This window comes from Leiobunum rupestre, chromosome 2, assembly GCF_980474605.1.
Source record: "Leiobunum rupestre chromosome 2, qqLeiRupe1.1.hap1, whole genome shotgun sequence".
Taxonomy (NCBI): Eukaryota; Metazoa; Arthropoda; class Arachnida; order Opiliones; family Sclerosomatidae; genus Leiobunum; species Leiobunum rupestre.
The window spans coordinates 70,466,690-70,482,107 of NC_143385.1; the positions used below are offsets into that span (position 1 = coordinate 70,466,690).

At 37.3% G+C, this 15,418-nt stretch overlaps 1 protein-coding gene across 1 annotated transcript; it reads right to left on the bottom strand.

Annotated features, from left to right (window-relative positions):
- Positions 1-228: 228 nt before the first annotated feature.
- On the bottom strand, positions 229-2,870 carry LOC149958906 (uncharacterized). The gene is made up of 4 exons (XM_090167282.1): positions 2,807-2,870; positions 2,091-2,377; positions 1,277-1,652; positions 229-675 (listed from the first exon to the last, which is right to left on the bottom strand). The coding sequence occupies exons 1-4, from the start codon at positions 2,868-2,870 to the stop codon at positions 557-559; spliced, it is 846 nt and encodes a 281-aa protein (XP_090023408.1). The 3' UTR covers positions 229-556.
- Between the last annotated feature and the right edge of the window lie 12,548 nt (positions 2,871-15,418).

Here is a 15,418-nt window from a genome sequence, read left to right on the forward strand (position 1 = left end):
TATATTGCGACTAAATTCAGAGTAAAAATGTTCAAAATTTAGGTTTGCAAGACGACCCATTTCCAACCAAACAATTTCCAGTTGTAACTTTATTTTTGTGAGCAATATTACAATTATTGTATTACATCTATTAATAACAATAAATAATTTTTATGCCTCATTTTCGGTTTTGTTGTCTTTCGTTTGCGCTTAGAATTTTTCCAAATGTGGTTTTCGATATTCCTGATATAACAAACAATCTTCTACGATCTCAATAGAAAGCCTAGCGCGTCTTGGTCGTTTAAGCGATCCTCCTACAGAAAACATTCTTTCGCAAGCAGCCGACGTTGCGGGGGCGGACAAATGTCTTTTCGCGAGTGCAGCGATAGCTGGGTATTTATGTTGGTTCTCTCGCCAATACATTAATGGACATGAGAAATCGGGACTTGCTGGTGTATCATTTAAGTAGGAATTAATCATGTCTTTAAGGGAGCCTGGCTCCAACCTTTGCCGCTTTTTGTGCATTAACGCGAAATGACTTGAGGTTGGTTTATTGTTGCAAGCCGTTTCATGGCTACTAGGGACAGCTGGCACGAAAAACTGAGGCGTAGTTCGTAAGCATTTCTATGGCGTCGTTTTCCGATAGAGTCTTGAATTGCGGATACATTTGCGCCCATGGTGGTTCGCTAAAGTCACCTGAAAATACATCAGAAGTTTCAAATATATTTCTTAGGTCGAAGGATCCAAATGTTATTTGCTAGTAGTATAATTTTGGCCACAGCAAATTTTCTATGGTAGAAGCTCTTTCACTGTACAACGGCCTCAAAGTATTGGAAATTATTCCGCTAGCCTACTTCTTCGTAATCTCGTTATTATTGGATATATAAATAACTTTTTAGACCCGTGGCCATAAATTAATTATTTTCTACTCCTTTATTAAGTGTTCTTTACGATGGCAAGGTCCCCAGGTCCCCAGTAGCACAGGCCTTACGGGTCAACGTCGCCCCAACGGTTGGCAAACTCGCATCAAATGTCCGGGTAGCGCGACGTGGCGACAATTTCTGCTGACTGCATAACCGCTAAACAACCAACGGTATTACGACGTCGTTTTGACGTTGGTTGCTTAGCGGTTTTGCAGTCGGCAGCAACTGGTGCCACGTCGCACCACCCGGACATTTGATGCAAGTTTGCCAACCGTTGGGGCGACTTTGACCCGTAAGGCCTGTGCTACTGGCGGTTTTACAACCATGCCTTCAAGAATTGAAAGAACTGTAAAGTGTTCTTCGACGATAATTACCTTTAAAAATAAATAATTTTTGCCTTGGGTCGCCCATGGCTGGTAGTATGTAAAATGGATCGGAGAGGTGACCACTAAAACGAGATTCCATATCTTTTAGGATGTTGTTTCGAAGCGCTGGAAATTTCGTAGTGCTGTTGTTATATATTGCGTCGAAAGCATCCAATAACTTCATCACCACGACTGCGATCTGCGGGCCATCTCCTTGAAGACAGTCTGTGGCGTCTTTCAGTGGTAGTAGCAAAGTATATAAAACTTTTATTTTGGTAAACTTGCTAGGAGAAGGTGCTTCGGTTATTCCATGAGTCGTCAAAGAAGGTACTTTATCATTTAATGCTTGCATGACAATTCTCGTCACTGCAGTCCTCATTACAGGCTTAAAGATAAAGAAACCCAATATATAAAATATACACTCGAAATATAAGTAAAAAAAGCGTTTGGCCCTTGGTGTTTTAGTATGGTTTCACTAATACAGCTGATAGGGGAGAACGGTACCAGGGCGAGTTACTTATTTGACCAGACACGTCACGAAGGCGCACGACATTAAACTGTAATGTTCAAATTAAAAAACAAAACAAACCTATCAAGTAGATGACAATATTTTAATTTAAAACGGGAAGCTCTCTAACACCCCGCCCCTGGGCCTTAGCAGTTGAACGGGTGAGCAACCGTTGGAGTTTAACTTTAGGAAGGACGCGCAGATAATAACGCCAATTACATTACAGGTGATAAGTAAGGTTTGTTTATTTCTGGTTAGTGGTAAACCATATAGATCAAACGTTCTTGTACTTCACAAAAGTTAAAATAACTCTACCATTAACAATCGCTCTATTGAAAGGCATAAGTAACTCCATCGCGTTTTGGGTGGGCAAACTAAGTCAAGCCCGTTTGTGTTGGCTTTTAGTTTCTCAGTCCATTGCGTTGATCGCCGAAAAAACATAATCACCCCGTTGACATAATCGCACACCGGCTTTGACGTGGTGTCACCTTGAAGATTATTGACCACAACGAGTTGTAAGGTATGTGCAATACAGCCTAATCGAGTCCATTTGGCTTTTTGAATAGTGTTTTCGACCAGAATCCAACTAGTATCGCTCCAGGCTAAAAACATATTGAATTACTTAAAAATTAAATTGGACTACCTTTAAAATTTCACAATGGTCATTGCGTGAAAAGGTCATTGAAAAGAACTCCGGTCTATTTCCTCTAGTTTTCGACTTGGAACCACTCTTATTACTAATATTACCATAGGTAACATAATACTCGTAACTATGCCACTCTCCCTTTGCTCCATAAAAAATTCTTAAATGAAGGTCTGTTTCACCTGGGACTTGTTAAAACGAGGATTGTAAGCCTTTTCCGCTGCATTATTAGTTCTAGTGATCCATTTTTGACGCGCCTCATTGGCTAGCGACAGGGATTTCCGTTTCCTGATGACGTCATAAATACGCAATCTTTTTAAAACAGACCTTCATTACACGATTGTACGCAGTGGCATACTTATGAGTGTTATGTTACTTATGATATTACCATCGTCTAACTCATCAGCGTTGTCATCATCGGAATCGTCAACATCAAAGGGTTCCGCATACATTTCTTGTAGATTAAAGCTTTAATCATGTTACTGGCGTTGTCGGCGCAAACTGTAACAACCTATTTTTTGAGGGACAATTAAAGGTCTTTCCACAGCCAATTAGACGGATTCAAGTTTGAATTTAGGGCCTGATTAGGAAAGATTGTTAAAGGGCACACCAACAAAATTTACCACCACTTTCGGACAGCGCTTCTTTTTAGCCCTACAACCGACGTTGCTTATTTGAACTCAGAACTGACCACAGCGCGTACCGTGAACATTCACTAGGGCTAGTGAAATAAGCTGTCATGAGGCCTCATGGCCCGTCGATTATAAAATGGGGCCTCACCTTGCCCGATTCTTAATCTGCGGTGCCTCAAATAATTCTCAAATCTTTTGGTCTAAGCAAGCCTTAATCCAAACCTCAGTAAGACTTAATTACCTGCGTTGACGTGACGCCAAGATTACTAAGAATTTGTTCCAGTTTGGCAAGTATGTTTTCGCCAGTGTGTTTTGAATCGAAATGCGTAAAAGCCAAAGTGCGATGTTCCAGTTGGAATGTTTCATTGATGTACTGCCCAATGACCCCCAAGACTCCTTCCCTCGAGCTTGAAGACCAGATGTCCAGCATAAGATGTAAGAAAGAAACTCCACTCAGCGACTCCATTAGCTTTGGTGTTATCTCTTCGGTTATTACTGTTCTTAAATCTCTCCTGAGCGTCCGACGACTTTGCAGGTTAATTTGGGGTAAAAACATGTTTATGAACGCTTTGAAGGCCTTCCCTTCAACGAAGCTTAGTGGGAGTCCGTCAACCGCCACCAAGTCAATCAAGCATTGCTTAAAGCATAATTGCTGCTGGGACGTCAGTGGAGTCTTAACCACAGCACTTTTCAGGGGTAAAGCGTGCGACTGCAAAACGGCTAAGTTATTTTCCGATAGGGCGGTATTTTCAGCGACTGCGACGTCTTTGTGTTTTCTCTGTAATTATAAATATATCAATGGCGAGCAGATCGAGGTTCGACAATTGTGGTAATACTATAGCGTAAATAGTAAAAGGTCCGTTCCAGAAACGTTCCTAGTCGAGCAGAAAGTTCTATAACTATGGCAATTCGCGTTGTGATATGATAACGCTGGCAAAAAGCAAACAAGGTGGTCTGAATGCCATAGTTCTACTACGTTCTGCAAGACTCGAAGCGTTTCTGGGACGGGTCTTTAGTCAACACACCTGTAAGTGACGTTCAAAATTTGCTGCTCCTTCACCTTTTTTCGTTTCGTGACAAATTTTACAGGTCATTACCTTATTTGGACCCGGTATGTTAGAGCCAACTTGAGAGACTGATCCATTATAATCGAAATATTTATTAATGTTGTTTTTACCAAATTTCCCGGCGGTAAATTTGGAAAGAAAGTTTGGACAAATAATCAAATTTTCCGTTTGCGATTGCAAACCCGACGCGCTAGCGATTACGTTATTCATTTCTTACGCGTATCACTGCCTAATGCGGTACTAAAATGTATCCCACACTCAAATGATATTTTAAATCTTGCAGCCGTGACGTGTCTATAATATTTTTAGAAGACGATAACAAATGCAGTTAGAAGTGAAAAATATCTAACAAGTCGTTAAAAAAACTGGTCCAATATTCGCTCTCAAAATCAAAACGTAAGTTGTGATTAGATTTATGAATTATTTAATTAAAAAATAACCTATATATATTATCAACCAAATATGTACGAGCTAAAATATTAGGTTTTCGGATATCAATGTTATTAATAGGCTTAAAATGTATTTGACATGTTCACGCCGTGAATGACCTTCACTAGTTGCCGTAATATTTTATCGCAGTTGTAAATTTTAAACCTGATCGTCGACAATTTGCTCTTTCTCAATTGACATTTAAAAAATCATTTAACATTCATTCTTATCTCGATTTTTGACTAACAACCTCTAAACGTTTTTTTTCTCTAAAAATAACGTTAATTCGATACAGTATGGATCGCGGTTTCGGAAGAACAAAAAATATGAACCCTCGTTTATTGATATTTCCTGTTCAGATACTGGTTTTTCCACGTGAGTGAGCAAAAAGTGCCCACCTTTGCTCTCTACGAAAGTGACGCCTTGCGAAATTTCCTAAAAAAAAGTACTCCTTCCTTATTTCTTCCGTTTAAACCTTATATTGTGACAGTTTTAAATTAATGATTCTTGGAAAAATATTATTGGAAACTCGTTTTATTTGTAAAAACATTTAAAATTATTTAAGAATATATCAAAATTATTTTGAAGCCGATTAAAATTTTTAAACAAATATTTTTTTACTCAAAATATAGTTTTTGATAGAAAACAGCCTTCCCTGCCAGCCTCAACGAAATAACTCTTTGACAATCTTTCAAGCATAATTAAGGGTGTCAAAATCAGTGCACCAGAGATCTGTAGCAAAGCCAAAATTTAGATTTTAGATTTTATTGGAGCATTACTCCGAGTATATTTTGGAAAGATTTTGAAATGATGACGTAAAGTATTGGTTACAAAAAGGAGATTGTTCGTTAAATTTGCTTATTTTATTAGTTAAAATCATTGTATGTATCATTGATTTTAACTAATTCAATTTGCAAATTTAACGAAGTCCATCTCCTTTTACATAACCATTTTCATCATATTGAACAAACAAAACTACCTAAGCCCAAACTAAATTATTCAGGTAGCATACCAAAAATTTATTCGAATGAAGATATAATACACGAGAAACAAAGGGAAAAGCTAATTGCATTAACTAATTGATGTCCATTAATTAAACTCTCTTTGAAAGTGCTTGCCTTAATAGCTTGAATAATACAAGAAATATAGCAAAAGATTCATAATGGCAAATTATATTAAGTATAATTTGAACGTGCGGCCCAAGTACGTACTGTCTCCACTGCTTCCTGTTTATTACCTTTCATCCGAGTGAGGTCAATAAAATATGATATCGAAACGCCTGGCACAGTACATGTGACGCGTGGCACAGTACATGTGACGCGTATATTTTCCAATCTAGCTTGTGCGTGTCGTCTATACATTCATAGAAAATAGCGTAAAACGTTTCGAAAGGCATTCGTGTATTCTTTCAGCCGCTGTACAATTTGAATAAAAATTATTACTTGTTAACACTGAAGAACTCGATTTGAGTCCGAACTCGGTCAAGGCGCCCAAACGTTTATCAAAGGCTCCAAGTACTTGTTTCTGCTCGATTCAAACATTGAAAGACGAAGCTTTTTTAGACAGTTTTACTTACAAAAGAATTGGACAGCATTGTCCAATTGTATTAATTCTTCAAAGTAGTAAGTGTGATTTGCTTTTGAATTTAGGAATTTGTGTATCTTCATTTCAAATTTGAACCAGGGATTTACAGAAGGTGTAGAATGATTTTTATAGAACTGTGCAAACCGAGTTGGAAATCATTTTTTGTTTTTATTATTGTTAAAAAGGTGGGGGGGCGGAGTGGTTAGCACTTTCGCCTCGCAGCAAGAGGAGCCGGGTTCGATCCCAACTTGTGGCACTGGGTGAAAACTCGGAACAATTCCTTCTGCGTTGAGTTTGCAAGTTCTCTTCTCACTCTTTTAAGGGGTTTCCCCCGAGTTCTTCGGTTTCCCCTTCCATATAAACTTGTCGAGGTTAACGGTAATAGTTATTGTAGGGAGCTGTTGGTTCGATCTCGTGGCATGCAGGGCTTGACACCACCCTCCTACGCATTGTAACCCGGCCACCTGAATTAATGGCTTCAAAAGTCGCTTGATGACTTAGGCCTAAGGTGGTGCCTTGGGTATTAGCCTAGCTGATTATTGTTATTATTATTAATATTATTTTGTAGTTTGATTTAAAATTATTGCCTTCTGACAACCGGTTTGTCAGAAGTGCGCCTTAATCTGTATTGTTAGTTTATTTGTATGACTTTGCTAGTAGGTGATTCTTTCAAGAGAAAATAGATGTTTTCATAAAATCCGGCTATGTTGTTTAGAGCTCGGCGAAACAGATAAATTAACCGCTAAAATTTCGATTAACCATAAAAATAACGATTAACTGTTTATTCGTGGATATTATCCAGACTAAAAAGCAATTTAACATGTAAAAATAATAGATTTTTTCGGATAATTAGTGGATAAATGTGTGTTTTGGATAAACATAAATAAAGTGATTAATTCTTATCCAAACGCCGAGCTCTAATGTGGTTTTTTACCCCAACAAAAATTGCTCCTTCAGTCTTTGATGGGAGTTCAGTTCAGCACGTTCCAGTTTTAAAACCGTCAGCGTGACTCGGGTGAATGTACGTCAATAAGCTGTCAAACATGTTTCCCGAAAAATCAATAATAACCAAAGGCTACAGAAGTTACATGTCCCTTTCCATAGTATATCACCTCCTAGGCAGTCATTTTATATTAATTTTTCATTTAAAAAAGTTTGCAAGAGCATATCCAAATATATTTATTTTCATTTTACATATTTTCTATCACAAAACAAATATTATAGTATTTTATTTGTACACACTCGTAACCCCCTGTATAAAAAAGGTATGATCTAGCTGCTGAAGTCTGGCGTACGTAGCGCGGCGAATCAAATTAAATCCACCCAAAAACCATTCGGTTAAAAATGGCAAGGTCCTTTAAACAAAAACGTCACGTCCTATATTACTCTAGGCCATAAAAGTAGTGAAATCAAATAACGGGCAAGATCTGTAATTATATTCCCATAAACGTCATAAACTGGACTTATTTATCGACAAGATGTGCTCTGAAGTAATATGCTAGGCCTTGCGCGTCCTAAGTGTTTTACTGAGTTAAAATCCTTTGTACAACCATAAAACATTTAGAATCGCATTGTATCAAATACACCGTTAAATAAATTGGTTTGGGATGCTCGCAAAGCATTCTGGGAAAGTAAGAAACACACTATTGGCTGAAAATGCTATCTCTCGCTCATGCGCTAGAACGTATTTTCGGCTCGATGGCCGAGACAAGTTTTCTTAGCTTAGCTGTAACGATTCTAATAATACCAAATAAGTTAAATAATTTACCAAGTTAATTAAAGAAAAAGGTTAATATAAGATAAAACGTTTTCTTAAGAATGTATAAAGAGTGACCAAATCATAAAATTTACAACGTAGCGGACGATAGGCAAGCATAAATATCAATAATTAGTTCCTAAAAACGATGTAGATGGCAGTTCAACCTCCCGACTTTAAAGTTTTCTTTCGTTCTCGCAAAACGTGGCCCGGCTTGTTTATTTTATTTATACATGTAGGTGCATATATTGTTTAGATCGAAATATATTATCTACTCTGTTTAGATTTACTCTTTTACCTTAAAAGCATAGTAAACGAGTTTCAATAATCAGAGTCAACATAACTTGTCAGTGAAATAAACGTTGGCACGTGTTTAATTCTTGTCTCGCTCAAATTACCACCTTGGCCAACCGGGACAAAATAAAAACACTCGATAAAATTACTGAAACTGTCCGTCCTAGTGGTATTCCAACATTTCGGAACATTATCGATAGGTGGCGGTGCGACTATTGAAACTGGCAAATTACTGAAAGCAGACAAGTTGTTGACTGCAGTGACGTAATTACTGCAGTCAACAACTTGTCTGCTTTATTACCTCTCCCCTAGGAGGGGTTATACAACGACCGTGTCTGTCTGTGGGTCTGTCAGGCCTGCGAACGCGTTCGCATTTTCGGTGCAAAGTGTAATCACTGCGTACGCAGTTTCTCGAGATCTCTGCGTTCGCAGTTGCTAGTAATTAGGGAACAAAGTCGAAAAACCGTGTTTGCAAAACCACCGTGGGACGGTGAGCGTTAACGGATTAATTTGCAGTCGGGGTTGGTTTGGTGGTTTTTTTTTTCGTCAACGCTGGCCGTCACGACAGGTTTAATTCAGTAGTTTGGATAATTGGCTATTGTAATGTTTATGTGTAGGGTGGTAATGTTGTGTTATTGTTATGACGTTTGTGGGTGTTGAGTTTGTGGTGTGTATGTACGGGTGGTATCTCTCCAACTGCTTCTTATTGACTTTTGGGACGGACCGAGTGCTGAGTGTAATGCTACCTCTCAACATCCAATGGCAGGGTTTCCACCAATTGTTCACGGTATTCGTCTTATTATCAATTTGCGATCGCATCGGGCGGGTTTCGAACCCGAGACCACCTGTTTGACAGGCGGACGTTCTACCACAGAACCACCGACACTTATTACGCCTTATTGAAAATTAGACCTTCAGCTTTATCTGAAGCGTATTTAATAGAGTACGAAATTTTGGTTTAATTGTAATAGAATTGAATTTGAAATTATTGCATCGAAGAAATTCTAATTTAGCGTTTCTCTATTGATTTAAAACAAATGCGCCACCCAGGTTTCGAACCCAGACCATTCGGCTTGGCAGTCGAGCGCTCTACCACAGAACCACCGATAGCTGTCTAGGTTCACTGAAATTAAGACACACATCGTAAGCATAATAGGTAATAAAGTCTTTTTTATTAATGAATTTATGAAGGCCTAATCTGGTTTTTTTTACAAATGAAATTTAAAGGTTAAATCTTGTTTTAGCGCAGTCAGCCGAGATAAGAGGGTTAAAGGGTAGACCCTGTGTTAGTTTTTTGTTATTTATTTACAGTTATTCTTAACGACCTATATATAGTTGTGTTAATTCAAAGACGATAATTTAACGTTTATTGCTTTAAGAGCTGGCGGTTAGTCAAGTGGCTCTCTGTGCTTTGTTGATGGTAAGGTTTTTGCTTCTTGTAAATATATTTGGTGTGGATATTTGGATATCTACGATTTCTAACGCAGTCAATGATTTCCTGGGTGTGCGAGTCATTATATGATATTGGAAATTGGACGGCATTCGTCTTTTTCATGCGGTATGTGTCACAACGTCAACTGGAAGTCTACGAGTGTTGAAATAAAATGAGCGTTAAAGATGCGGCAAGTATTTCGTAAGCGAGAAAAATACAATTACCATCTGTAGATATTTCTTTCATTAAAATTTGCTTAGTATTATATTCAACTGATAAACATGTACTGTAAAAAGGGTTAAATTCAATTGTGCATTGTTTTAGTAAGTCTAACTCGCTGTTGTAACTACTTAACTTATAATATTCTGAATAAATTAAACTCGATTGTTTCGTCTCAATTATTTAAATTAAAATTAAAATGTTATACCGGGCAGGGTTTGAACCGAGAATACGTTTTTCGTAAATAACTCTGAATTGCGGAGATATCTTTGGGGGTCGTGTCGAGAAATTAATACCACTAGGGATCATTCTTCCGAGGAGAGGTATATTTTGGCTTACCAACTTGTTTAATTGCGGTTTTTAGGTAAAAGAGTAAATTTAAACAAAGTAGATAATAATGTATATTTCGGTCTTAACAATATATTTGATAAAATGCGATTCTAATATTAGCCATTCTCTTTGAAATGTTTTATGGTTGTACAAAGGATTTTAATTCAGTAAAACACTTAGGACGCGCAAGGCCTAGCATATTACCTCAGAAGCTCAGAGCACATCTTTTCGATAAATAAGTCCAGCTTATGACGTTTATGTGAATATAATTACCGATCTTGCCCGTTATTTGATTTCACTACTTTTATGGCCTAGAGTAATATAGGACGTGACGTTTTTGTTTAAAGGATCTTGCAATTTTTAACCGATTGGTTTTTGGGTGGATTTTATGCCTTTTTGTTTATAACAATAGCAGTGAAGTTATTATAATACCTTCAAACGTAACAAAGCGGAAATAATATTTATAAACAAAATTGGAAAGTGAACTTTTACCTATTTGGAATATTGAGAACTGCCTAGCTCTTTCGCCAACATTGTGTACGTTTAGATATTGTTTACGTTAATTTTTTGAAAACGTGACGTTATTTTGCTCTTTAATTCTTTTTAATGTTAATAAATAAGCTTGTACGATTGTTAATAAACTTTACACGTTTTGAACAGTGTTTATTACTCATTGGCATCGTTTACCGCCCTCTGGTGGCACACTGCCCACCCTGACACTGGCGAGACACTTCGAACTCACTGCACCTCTTTCACTTAGAAACAACCTATAAATCATTAGCATTCGAATGTTTAATCTATTTCCCTAGGACAAGATCTGTAATTATATTCCCATAAACGTCATAAACTGGACTTATTTATCGACAAGCCCTATGGCGGACAACCCCCACCCTGACACTCGCAAGACTATTGTTATCGAACTCAGCGCCCCTTTTTACCTACAATCCACCTATAAATATGTTGCATACATAGTTTCCAAGTATATCCGTCATAGCGGGCATTTTAACCTTTAGGACTATTTTTTCGAACACAGCGCCACTTTTTCACCTAGAATCAACCATCAAACCTTTTGCATTATTTTTTTTTAATCGCTGGTCGCTCCGGTTTAGTATTTCTTATGTGTTTATTACTCCATGGTTTCTTTACCGACTCGCTGAACTGTACATTTGTCACCATAGCTCAAGAACTATACTAGATATGAACTTCTCCTTTGGCAGGACACAAACTGTATACCAAATTTCATTTAAATCGGTTCAGTAGTTTTTGCTGTAGAGCGGTCTGCGAGGAGAAGATGGAAGAAGAAGAAGAAGAAAAATTAAGCCTTACTTTGCCCCATTACTACGAAACGTCGCGTCAACCCTGTTCGATGGAATTCGTATATGTTTGTCGCGTGCCTGTAACCTTTCAAACGATACATCACTTGTTTTGATACGACCTATAGCTTTTGAGATACGAGGGGGTAAAATCGGCTTCATTCTGACTCGAGATAATATCTACCGGACCTTGCATAGGGACTACCGTCCCTTTTGATATCATTACTTAATTGAGAATGTTCTTATTTTTAAAAAAAATTCCTGGAAATATTTTTCTAATACCGATATTGGCCAATATCGGCTTCGTTAACGATATAAGAAAAGTAGGTCGATAAATGGGTGTTAATTAATTGTTATTTAAACTAATTAGTGGCTTTTTTAAAGTAAAAACTAATATGGAGTATATTTATATGTAATTTTTAAACGTGCGGGTCAATCAAGGAATGCATCCAACCTAAGATTGACCAGATCCGCCAACCTTTATCACAACATTTGAAATGTTATATGACTGTGCACGATTTATTGTTTGATTAATCAATTAATCAACTAAATTATTTCTGAATCAAATTTTAAATAATTTTAAGAAGACATATTAATGGATTAAAATAAAACTTCTAATTATATTAATGGATTAATATTATTTAAGATATAGTAAATTGAATTTGTAGCAAAAGTATAATAAATTTGTAATACACGTGCCAATTCAAATAACTGGTTAAAGAATATTCCACTCATTCAATCATGAATAATAAATTCGTTGAAGTTTTATAGCAGCAACTTTTCGCAGCGATCAACAAGAACTTATATTAAAATGATAAAATGGTTATTAAAATATTTATTTAAATAACAATATCAAATTACATGAAAGAAAACGATTAATATATGACACAGTGTAAATAGTATTTATATTAAAACCCGAGCAGAATAAACATTAAGAATTTGCCCTTGGGTGTATTAACTACCGGACACGGTACTCAATGATATTTCGCCATCAAAAGTTACCTCCAAAAAAGTGTTATCCCGTGCGGTGCTACCAGTAGATTATTTTTTTCTTTTAATTATAAATATTACAAACGTTATTGCATAAAACAAATTTCCAATATCAAAAGAACAAAAAACCAACTTTAGACCCAAAACGTTATTAAATTATCAAAGCAAACGTAAAATATACGTGCAAGAAACTACTTTATAGAGAAAAACTAACCCATTGTAAAACAATGAAATTTATATGGAATAACAAAAGTAAAAGCGGAAACCAAAACTATAAGGGAAAGTACTAATAAAAACTGCGTGCTTTCATGACGACCACCCAACGAGGCCGATAAAAAATTAATGCAAATAAAAAATCGTAGACATGAATTATCCTCCACATTATCAACAAACTAAGTAACATGTTAAAATACTTAGGAATCAAGAAAAAGTCAACCTAAATACCCACAGTAATAAACATTGTATTAACAGAAATATGCAATAAAAATATATAATAATAACCCAATCAAACATCAAGGTAATTCAAATACTTAGAAATCCAGAAAATGTCAATCCATATAACCACGGTAATGAAAATTGTAATAGAAAAAACCAAAAACACCTTACCGTTAACAATTCCCGGCTTATAACGCACACAAAATAAACATTAACTGAATAGTGAAGGCTAAACAACAGCGCATATCTCAAAATATAAAACCAACGTAACCACATTAATGAAAATGTATCACACATTTAAAGCCGATAAGAAAACACGAAAAATAAATTACGAAGTTACGAGTAAAGTAAGCAAAACGAAAAAAGCGTGTTGTATACCACTTGAAATTGTATTCATAGATGGCCCCTAACGGTTCAAAAGTACCGATAGACCAAAAACTATCTAAGTGGACCACCCACGGGTTCTACCCTTTAACCCTCTTATCTCTGCTGAATGCGATAAAACAAGATTTGACCTTTCAAATTTCATACGTAAAAAAATTTAAAACGTTAAAAACTATTAATATACTTTTCCGCTTAAGCTGAGCTTATAATTTTCAATGAACCGTACCACGTATCGGTGGTTCTGTGGTAGAACACTCGCCTGTCATGCAGGAGGGCTCGGGTTTGAAAACCACCCGATGCGATCACAAAATGATACTATGACGTATACCGTGAACATTTGGTGGAAACCCTGCCATTTGGATGATGAGACGTTTACCGTAACCCTCAGCACACGGTCCGTCCCAAGCGTCGAAGATTCTTCACTTACAATCACAATTCGCAAAAGAAAATTATAATACACCCAAGGACAAAAAGAGGGCGCTTTTGGAAAAACCTTTTCCCTAATACTAAGAAACTGCGTACGCAGCGATTACACTTTGCTCCGAATATGTGAACGCTTTCGCAGCCCAGACAGACAGACCCGTACACCGACAGACATGGTGATTGTAATATCCGTAACTATGTCCCCTCGGTACAAAAGACGGTGTTAAAGAACTATCTTCGACGTTTATCTTCAACATTCTCCCTCAACAAAGATATGGTTAAACGCATAGAGATTCAGTCTATAACTACATGTAAGGTGCGTAAAAAAATCAGCGCATAATGGCTTCGTGAAAATATACGCTAACTGTTCTCCGCTTGGTACGTAAGTGACATCAATTTGACCATCTTGCAGGAGTTATCTCACGTAGAATTGACGGTAGTTGATGTGATTTGTGTTACGATGAATTTCTGGAACAATTTGATAGACCCGGAGTTGTCTTTTAAAAACTGCCATAATCAGCGTCGCAGCAGGTTTCAAGTACCGATAAGTCATCCGGTTTGAACAAGAGACGCAGGGTTGTCGTTCCTCGTAGATACCGAAAAATACGTTTTACGGCTTTCCAGTCTGCAACTGTTGGGTTTGCCATACCTCCAGATTTACGATTCACGACGAACTTGATATCAGGCCGAGTACCCTTTGCAGCATATCGAAGTCTTCCAATGGCTGAGGTGAACATTGTTTGAGCCTCTTATATCACTGGCCATCTTTGCTTGTGACTGGTATAGAGTGTAGCTTTTTTACAGCTTTACAGTCAAGCATGTTGTATCTTTCCAAGACTTTCCCGTGATAAGCGCTCTGATGAAAGAAAATTGAACCATCTTCCGTGAAGTTGATCTTGAAGCCAAGGTATGTTGAGGAAATTCCAGGGGTAATCTCGAATTCATCAGTGAAGCGTTGGAGGAAAGCATCAACATCTGGGTCTGTAGTTACGGCAATGAGAGTCAATGATCACCGTCAGCACGGCTGAAACCGGAGGCTCGGAGAACTTGATCAATTCGCTCTTTCCAGCAGCGTGGCAATTGTTTATGTCGGTATTCTTTCTAAATCTCCAGACTTTGCCACTACAGTGTTCAAAACAGTGTTGACAGCTTCGGCCCTCAGTTTTGGAGATTAATCTGTTTTCTAATACAGAATGGCTCAAACGGACTCAATGATTGTTCGATTCTCACGTTCAGCTAGTCCATTTTGCTTAGGAGTGTATGGCATTGAAGTTCGATGTTTCAGGCCAAATTCTTGCGTCGTAATTCGCTAAATTGATAGTTGACGTACGCGGTCCCGTTGTACGTGATAAGTTCTAGTACGGTAATAATCAGCTTGGCTAATACCTAAGGCACCACCTTAGGCCTGAGTCATCAAATGACCTTTAAAGCCATTAATTCAGGTGACCGGGCTACAATGGGTAGGAGGGTGGCGGCAAGCCCTTCATGCCAATCGCTAAACTAACTATTACCGTTAAACGCATGGCTCTTGCCCAATAAATCCAACACATTTTCAAATCGTCTTAGAGGTTGGTTTATTGCTTAATTGCTCCACAAAACGCTAAGAAACCTTTTTGGAAGTTTAATTCAGAGTAATACTTTAGGCATCGAAAGGCTAAATACTATTTTGCCTGATAACACCTAGATTTTTCCAAATTTATCAAAATTAGATA